Source organism: Cyprinodon variegatus, unplaced genomic scaffold (assembly GCF_000732505.1).
Source record: "Cyprinodon variegatus isolate N-32 unplaced genomic scaffold, C_variegatus-1.0 Scaffold442, whole genome shotgun sequence".
Taxonomy (NCBI): domain Eukaryota; kingdom Metazoa; phylum Chordata; class Actinopteri; order Cyprinodontiformes; family Cyprinodontidae; genus Cyprinodon; species Cyprinodon variegatus.
Genome location: NW_015150895.1, coordinates 324,996 through 334,234, shown reverse-complemented (window position 1 = coordinate 334,234; position 9,239 = coordinate 324,996). Strand labels below are relative to the sequence as shown.

General features: G+C 41.1%; 1 protein-coding gene across 1 annotated transcript in view; it reads right to left on the bottom strand.

Moving 5' to 3' along the window:
- Positions 1-9,239, bottom strand: part of LOC107093713 (thyrotropin-releasing hormone receptor-like) — a 57,992-nt gene that overhangs the window by 26,953 nt on the left and 21,800 nt on the right. Inside the window, exon 5 of the mRNA XM_015388922.1 lies at positions 8,331-8,482. Coding sequence (XP_015244408.1) covers positions 8,331-8,482 — 152 coding nt within the window. The remainder of the gene's footprint in view (positions 1-8,330; positions 8,483-9,239) is intronic.

The window sequence follows — 9,239 nt, the reverse complement described above, 5'->3', positions numbered from 1 at the left end:
AATGTTAATATTCTTCCTCTGTTTGTTCTTGTCTTTATCCTATTTCTAGAAGTATAAATAGTCAATTAAATTATTATTATTATATGGAACCCTAATTATGCTTTTTAAACAAAAACAAAGCAGATGTTTAGGCACCATTTCTTGTTGTTGTACTCTATAAGAGAAATAACACCTGCTAATAATTGTACCTGAACTTTCTCAAAGAGTCATAAAAAAATGAAACCAGTAACAGCTACTAAATATCGGTAAAATGGAAACCCTCACATTTTCATTTTTAGTTGGCTGTGGCTAAGAATCAGAAATGTTGATGGCTTACAGCCTTTATTTGCCCATTTTTTCAGCAGTCTTCAGAACTCCTGGCTGACTCAGAATATTTCGTTTTATAAAAGAAAAAAAAGTTTTTTTAGTGTACATGATATTCATTTTTTTTAATTGGGACTTGTTTTGTAGCCTAATATTAATTGTACTAACCGCAGCATTCTAGTGTGAATACATTTAAAATTTTGTGCTCCAAGCACACGCGGACCAGAAAACAGCCAATCAGAGAGAGAGAAGGCGGGACCTAAGGCAGAACAACCAATGAGAGTGGAGTTAAACAGCGCAGCACAGTTCCATGCGCTGCTAGGTGAAAGGGACAGGAGAGACCAGGCAGAGGAGCTGCGAGAGGAAAAGAATCCACTGCTGCAACAACTACTGCTGTAAATTATAAGCATGTTGCTCACATCCAATTATTGGTAGGGACAATTAGGTCGGTTCAAAACTTTGTTAGGGACATGTCCCTATGGTCCCTATGCAAACCTACGCCCATGCCACTATCGCTACAAGCATGCTTAGTGTGAGGGATTGCCTTCGAGTCGATGAGTCGATGCAATCAACTGGTTTTCCTTAGATAGAAAACTTTTAATCAGTTTGACTGGATGATCTGGTGAACTGTAAAGTGCCTTGAGAGTACATGCATTGTGAATTGCTGCTATATAAATAAACTGAATTAAATTGAACTGAATTGAGCCAAAAGATCACAATCATCAACAAAGCTCCCTCTACTCTGGAGGAAAGTGTTCAGCAGACTGACTGTTGGATCCATAGAATATGTGTCTATTAAATCTTCTTCAGTTATGACTCCCTGGTACCAGCAGTCAGACATGGTAGTGGTAGTGAGATAGTCTGGGCCTGCTCTGATGCTCCCTGCACAGCTGGTCTGATCTGCTAATTAGTCTGGAAGCCTTTATCAGACGTCAATGCTTTTTCAGAGAGAGGCGGCACCAGGTAGCTGGGCTAAAGGACGGAGACCTGTATACGTCCATCTGTCTGTCTCTTCTGTGCGTCTTGTCAGTGTGAGCTTTCTTAAGAATTCCCTTTTTACTGTGGTGATTCATTTGTTCAAACTTTCAGCACGGTCTTCATTCATTGAGCTTCTTTTTGAGCAATACCACACTTTTAGCACTGGTTCCAAAGGCTTTAGGAGCCTTTCCCATCATCAGCATTGTATCAAAATAGCGGTTGACGTGACTTTTTGGGTGAGGAGTATGATTTAGCTGTTAGGGAACGTCCCTGTTGTAAAAGTGTCAATGATACAGTTGTAGCAGTATGCTTCTGGACTCTATAAATAAGGTGTACAGCTTAGTTGAGGGGGGAATTGTATTGAGAAATATGGAAACTACTGTCTTCCCTCTAATAAACCAAGCAAAAGAATGATTCTTTTTAAGCTGCCTCCTTTAATCAGCGATGATAAGTTTCTGAAGGAATTGTGACATCATGGTCAAATTGTGTCAGCAATGAAAATGTCTGGTTAAATCAGCAAAGTTGAAACACGTTTGCTTTAGCAGACAAGTGTTTATGACTCTAAAACAGGACAATGAAGAGTTGAACAAATAATTCAATTATTTGAATCCATCAACGGTGTAGATGTAACCTCGACTCTTGTCTGGAGGAGGTCGATCTGCTGTGTTGGGTCATGCGTTGGTGGAGAGGTTGTTTGCTTTCTCCAATATAAAGATCAGACCATTTCTCTCTGCATTAGGCTGCATGGACCACTCTGCTCATATTCGGTCAGGGGGTTTTATCTTTAGGAAGCACTTGTCTCTGTTTAAGGGTCTTGTTTGGTTAGAAATGTGCTGGGATTTTGTGTTTGGAGAAAATCCTCTTGAGTTCTTCAGAGACTCCAGCAACATATGGAATGGAGATGTTTTTGCATTTAATCTAACCGTTATGTTCTGCTGCGTGTCTTTAGGATTTCCTTGCTGATTTGACCAACGCCCAGTTTGGGTGTCCAGAGGTTTGAAGAGCATCTTTGATGTGTTTAGAAAAATGTAAAGCTTATTTTTTAGGTCACCCAGAGGTCAACTATCCCCCATTAAGCTCCAAATTGAATCTAATTTATGTACTTTTTCAGTGCTACTTGATTTCTGCAGGTAAAATTATTGTTTGCCGTTGACATCACCATCCCAGCAGACGTTTGTGCTGGGCTCATTTCCTGATATAAAGTTATTGCATAACATCACATGTTATTCCTGTGCTGGTATTGAATATAACAGTTGGCATGTTTCCCTTATTTAGCGGCTGGAACGATTGTTTGATATTTAGTAAACAAACAGCCTCCCAGACCCATCACTTTGGTCCTGCCTTAAACCTGGCAACCTTATGTCATTTCCTGTCAAGGTGTTGCTGTCAGCATTTCAAAATAAAAGCACAGCTGAAACTTAACATCACAGACTGCTGCTCAATTGCTCTCTATGAACAACCTTTGAACAGTCTTTGGGAGACCATTGATTTTTTGTAAAAGCCCCAAAAACTCCACTTTAGTTCACTTTAGTGAATCCACCATGTTTGAAACAACCACAGCGTGCGGTTTGAACGCACCATGAGAGGGCATAAAGGCTCATTAACACTGTTCTATTAAATCGTTGTTTTTAAAAAAGGCTTTCTGTATCTTGGAATCTATGGAGTACCGTGAAATCTCAGTTTACGTCCCAGCAGCAGTGGTGGGATGTTGGTCAAATAAAATAAATTACACGCAGTTTTGTAATTAATAAAAACACAATGTTTCCAAAAAAATCGTTGAGTTTACTGAACGATTAGAGACTAATATTGTCGTTCTTCAGGGATTTTGAGAACGAGGCCATATTCAGGCACTCAAAAGAAAAAAGATGCTTTGGCTGATCTGCTTGGGTTCAGATCACAGGGATCCTCAGATTTTCAGAATATGTCTGAAATGGAGGCTCCCTTTAAATCCATCTGGTTTATTGGACTCAACCTTGGAAGCTGTATATCAGTGAGTTTAAAGAATACTGAAGAGTTTCCTAATAACTTGGTCCAGAGTAAGATAAAAACTATTCGGGAGCATGCTTTAACCTTGTAAGAGCTGCAGGAGGCACTGTTGAACATGGAAACTGCTAAAGCTCCAGGGATAGAGGGCTGGCCTTGTAGCTAAGGGGACGCTGGCCCTCTGCTGTCCTAGAGCTGAGCTCACTTTTCTCCCTATAAGGGAGATCTTTATGAAACGAAGAGGGTTTATGTCAGAATGAAAAAGGTTATTGATCAAGTTATACATGCTGAGCTGTCATATTGTGTCCCGGCAGATCAGTAAGAGAAAATATTTCACTAATTGGAGATTTATTGGACATAAACTTTGGTCTGATTTCTGTTGATCAAGAAAATGCATTTCATGGGTTGGAGCACCACTATTTGGGTTTCTCCTCTGGTTCCACTTCATTGATTAAAACCCTCCTTTGTGGCAATGAAAGTGTGTTGAAGGTCAATAATTCTTAACATGCTTCTTTCACTGTAAAAAGACCAGGTTATGCAATGTCAGGAATGTTGTATTCTTGAAGTATTGAACCAATATTACGTCAAATAAAAAAAGCCATTAGTCTTTGTTTATATTTCTGTATATGCTGATGATTTTATTTTGTCTATTAAAGAAGAATCTGATGAAGAAATTCTTGAATGTTTTGGGTAGAAGCGTTTCATGTAGAGGAAAAGCTTAAAGGGCCAAAATAGGGGCCTCAATTACCTAAAGAAATTAAAGTGTTTAAAACTGTTTAAAATATTTGGGTGTACTTCAGAGATAACATTAAGATCATGAAAACTTGGTTTATTTGGTTTATTCGGCTCATTGCACCCCCGCCTTTGTGCAAGGAGGAACCGGAGGAGCACTGCCAAAGCCCTGCAAAATGACCTTCAGCAGGCCACAAATGTGCATGTGTCTGCACAAACAGTTAGAAACCGACTCCATGAAGATGACATGAGGGCCCGACATCCACAGATCTGGGTTTTGTTCACCGCCCAATGCAGTGCAGGACACTTGGCATTTGCATTCACCACTGGTGCCTTGTGCTCTTCAGATATGAAAACAGGTAAACACTGAGAAAATGTGACAAATGGGACAGAGTCTAGAGACACTGTGGAAAGTGATCTGCTGCCTGTAAGATCCTTCAGCATGACCGGTTTGGCAGTGGGCCAGTAATGGTGCGGGGTGGCATTTCTTTGGTGGACCACACAGCAGTCCATGTCCTCACCAGAGGTAGCGTGGCTGCCATTAGGTACCAAGATGAAATCCTCAGACCCCTTTTCAGACCATATGCAGGTGTAGTTGTCCCTGGGTTCCTCCTAATGCAGAGCGATTCTAGACATCATTTGGCTAGAATGTGTAAGCACTTCCTACAAATTGAAGGCTTTGAAGCTATGGACTGGCCCTCCCGTTCCCCAGAGCTGAATCCCACTGAGCACACCAGGGACATCATGTATCATTACACTGCCACAAGTACAGAGCAACAAAATTAATTCTGTGCATTTAACCCATCCCTTTGGGGAGCAGTGGGCTGCCGCTATGCGGCTGGGGGTAATGTGGAGTTAAGGGTCTTTTACTCATGGACCCAGAGTGGCAGTCTGTGGGAGTGGGGCTTGAACACAGAAAATCTGGATTCTAAGCGCAATGTCCTAACAAGTTTGGGAAATTCACTCTCTGCATTAGACCCATTCCCTTGGGGTGAAGTGGGCTGCCATAGTGTGGGGCCCGGGAAGCAGTGTGGGGTTACGGTTTTTGCTCAGGAACCCAGAGGGGAGGCTGTGGGTATCAAACCGAGTACTTGCAACCTTCTCAGAGCACAAGTGACTGCTCTAACCACTAGGCCAACGCTCCCCATCTTGTTCTCTTGATCTCATCATGTCTCCATCCATCCACCAACGCCACATTGCACCACAGTCTGTATAGCAGTGGGTGGATGCTTTAGTCCAGCTCTGGGAGGAGATCCTTCAGGAGACCATCTACCACCTCATTCAGGCAAGTGGAGGCCACACACAGTACCTGTTTGAAGGACATTACATTTAAGCTGGAGAAGCCTATAGTGTGTTTTTCCACTTTGATTTTGTGTGTGACACCAATTCCAGAACTTTTTTTTATTGGTTTTTGTGTGATTTTGTTGTCAGTACATTCAACTTTGTACAGACAAAGTATTCAATGAAAATATTTCATTCATTCAGATCAGGATGTGTATTAACCCCCATTGACCAACGGTGCTGGTGATTAACAGTGGATAACTTTACATGGTTTGACTAACTTAATGCTTTTGTTTCTGTTATTAATCCTGTTGTTCCAGATCAGTGTCCTTTCTGTTTGCTTTAAGTAACCATTTTTTCACCGCTTTGTAGATAATAAACTATCACGCTACTTCGTGACATTTGGAACTGATTGGGAGAAAGTTTTATAGAGCATTCTTTTATTGTTTGGAACTTCAAATGACAAAAGAAAGAAGAAAAAAGGATAGCTGTTAATTTTTTTCCTTGAAGCAGAGTTGGCAAATTATTTAAGCAGAATATCTTGATAATGAGCAAAACAACAAAAACTTCAACAGTATGTTAGAGCAAGAGGAAAACTAGAACAGAAATACCATTTCAAAATGATGATTCCTATTTTTTATTGAAAACAATGATTGCATTTTATTCATAAATGTATTGCTTTGAGATAAATATATATCGGGATTATAACTGAGTGATTGAGGGAATTTAAAAAAAAAATCATCTAATATATTCTAATTTTTTGCAGATCTGGAACCTTTAGATTTAGAAACAGAGGACCTGTGTCTGCAGCACCATACATCCTAACAGCAAACACCGAGCTGCACCTAGTTCTAATTCTTGGACATTCGTCACGGTGACCCTAACTAAAGGTCTCTCTAATTATTTGCATTAAGTCTAGGTTAATTGTACCGACACAAATGCTGCTCATTACTCCGCTTTGGGAATAATCAGACTGTGGTTCTTGAACATAGCAGAACCTTAATGCTTCATAAAAGCTATTATCTTCTAGCTTTTAAAGTTCTATATAGACTGAATCCTTCAGAGGACCATGGTCACCACCCTTTATCACCACTGGACTGAGAGGCTGCAGGCTAAACATGGGACACCTTCAGCCCAGACTTCTGGAGAAATTCTAGGGACTGGTGCAAACCAGCGTCTAGCGTTTCTGGGGGTTTCCCACTTTTATATGCCGAGTTTAGTGAAGGAAAATCCTCCAAGTTCTTAATTTGGGCTCAAATTAGAGCAGCAGATTCAGATTCAGATTCCAGGGATGGTCGTTACATCAGGACCTCCATGGTCTGGTTCCTGTGTCCTCCTCACTCTGCCTGGGGACATTTGTCCAGAGGAAAGGCTGGATCCTGATGTTAATGACCTAGAAGCTGAAGCTTTAGACTGACTGGGAAAGTGTGAAGTAGGGTTGAAAAACAGAATCTTTCCATACTTAGAAATAGAAATACCTGTCCAGTCTTTAGTGGAAAAGTAACGCACTATGTCCTGTATTACTGTGAAAGTAAAAAAATAGTCAGTAAAAAGCTAATGGAGCTATTACAGAAATGAAGAACAAGGGCACGGTAGATACAAAACTTATGGTAAACTTGTTCCTGGAGCCTGTCCTGCGTTTATTAGCTGAAAACATATATGTAACGGTCCAGAATCCCCTCATCCCATTTATGAGAGCCAATTGTTGCTCACGGAGAAGATAGCGGGAGACAACAGAGCAACAGCAAACAACTCCTCACTCCTGTAAGAGCTCAGCGGAAATACAAGTGGAAAAAATAGACTATCACTACATAATTAAGCATTGAGCTAACGATTATTTTTCTGTTTTACAACTGTAGCCTACAGTCATTACATTGAAGGCGCAAATATGTTTACAAGTTTGCACAAGTTTGCTGTTGCACCAAAAATTTGCACTATTTATTTATTGTTTTATATTCATTTTTACAGTTTGAAGTTAAGCAGGACAGGCTTATGTTTAAGATACTTATTTTTTTTTTAGCAAAGTTTTTTATTTTGTATCAGAGTGAACTGCTGGAAAACTATTTGTTTTGCATGTGTTCATGTCACTCACAAATATGCATCTAATTCAGTGCAGATTTTAGTCAAATAGTTAAAAACATTATTTCACACACAAAGGGGGGCTAAAAAAAATCCACACCAGGATAACAGGTAAAGGCAATCGGGTGAGCTGGCACAAACATGAGGTGTCCAGTTTCTTTTTTTAGGGAGTTGGTGACCCTAATGTGAAGGCAGAAGAAGAACAATGAGGATTAATGTACCCATTATTTCCCCAAATGAATCTCCAAATACAGCTAGGTGTCCATAGCCTCTAAAAAAGGTCCAGGGTCTCATTGATCAGCTTGTTAAGCACAAAACAGGACCTGAAACCTGCCAACTCTACTTTCCTGCTTAATTTGTGGTTTATCAAGAACAAACTTGGCGGATGTTGACCCAACTCTGACTTATCCTACAGGTCGGCATATTCTGGAGACAGATGGAGACTGAGGGGAACTGAAGATGGATTGCGTCACGGCTTCTGTCAGACATTTTTTTTTCACTTTATATGAAACTTTGACCAAAGATCTACTTTATCAGATCCAAACTACGGTGATCTATGCTGGCGCTGACAGATCAGACCAGAATCAGAGTCCGCTCATATATCGATGTTTCCTCTCTGATCATCAGTCGGACCCTCATGGAAGGTTTATGAATTACTGTAAATGTTTAAAAACTCTAAACAGTCCTTAGCAATAATCCTGCAGCTTCTCCTTCACCTGATTGGTCATTAATACCTCATTTTGTTCATTTTTCCTACCAAGCAGAACTATCTGACCTTCTCACACTAACACCTCCATAAAGAAACTGGGTTTTCTGCTCTCAGGTTGCGGTTGCCATAGTAACCGTTGAATAACATTGATTAGCGAGCTCATTTCAACACACAATGGCATTCATGCGGTGCATTGACGGACGGCTGTGTGGAGGGAGGAAGGACCAGTGGCTCCATGCTGTCCCTGGTCTCCTGGCCAGCCTACCTGAGGTAGAGCACCCGCGCTATCAGGCCATACAGCACGATGGCGAGGAGCAGCGGGGTGACGTAGAAGATGGTGAAGTCGATGAGGTAGATGGGGAGGTAGAGCTCCCTCTTCACTCTGTAGCCACACTGCACGTGTCCGTCGTGTCCCACCTGAGCATTAAACAGAAATGAGGGTCATAATGGTTTCCCATCTGCACATAATAACGCTGCTCTCAGACTGGGCTCTGATGCCGCCTGCAATCTAAGCAGCGCCTGCGACAGAGGCGGCCGAGGAAACTATTAACACAGGGTCATCAGTTGGTGACCAGAATAAACCTGAAGCTTTCTCAGCTTCCTGCGGCTTCACCAATACCAAGGCTCAGAAACATCCTTTCTGTTGCAAGTCAATCTCCTTACACTAAAAGATTAATATTAACAGAGGCAGGGACTAGAGTGACTTGGGACTTGACTGCACAAGTCTTGAACCTGTTCAATTAACATGGAAATGTAGCCCCAAAGTTTAAAGCACCTGTTCTTTAAAATCTCAGCTCTTCGACATTAGCTTAACTTTTCTTAGAAAAAGACTTGGAAGGACATGAAGTTTGAAGCTTCAGATATGGGACCTTACTTCAGCGTTACCTTCCCTGACACGGGACTTGAGGATAAAGACTGGGATTGGCCTGGTGCCTGAACGCTGCACATGTTCAGGACCATCTCAACTCCATCTTTCAGGGAGAAAAGATTGAAGATGAAGCCAATGGCGTAACTATCGGTAAGCAGAAACAGCATTTGCTTACGGGCCCATGACCTCTTAGCAGAGATGGGAAGTAACGAAGTACAAATACTTTGTTACTGTACTCAAGTAGATTTTTCTGATATTTTTACTTTACTACTTATTTTTATAGCGACTTTTTACTTCTACTCCTTA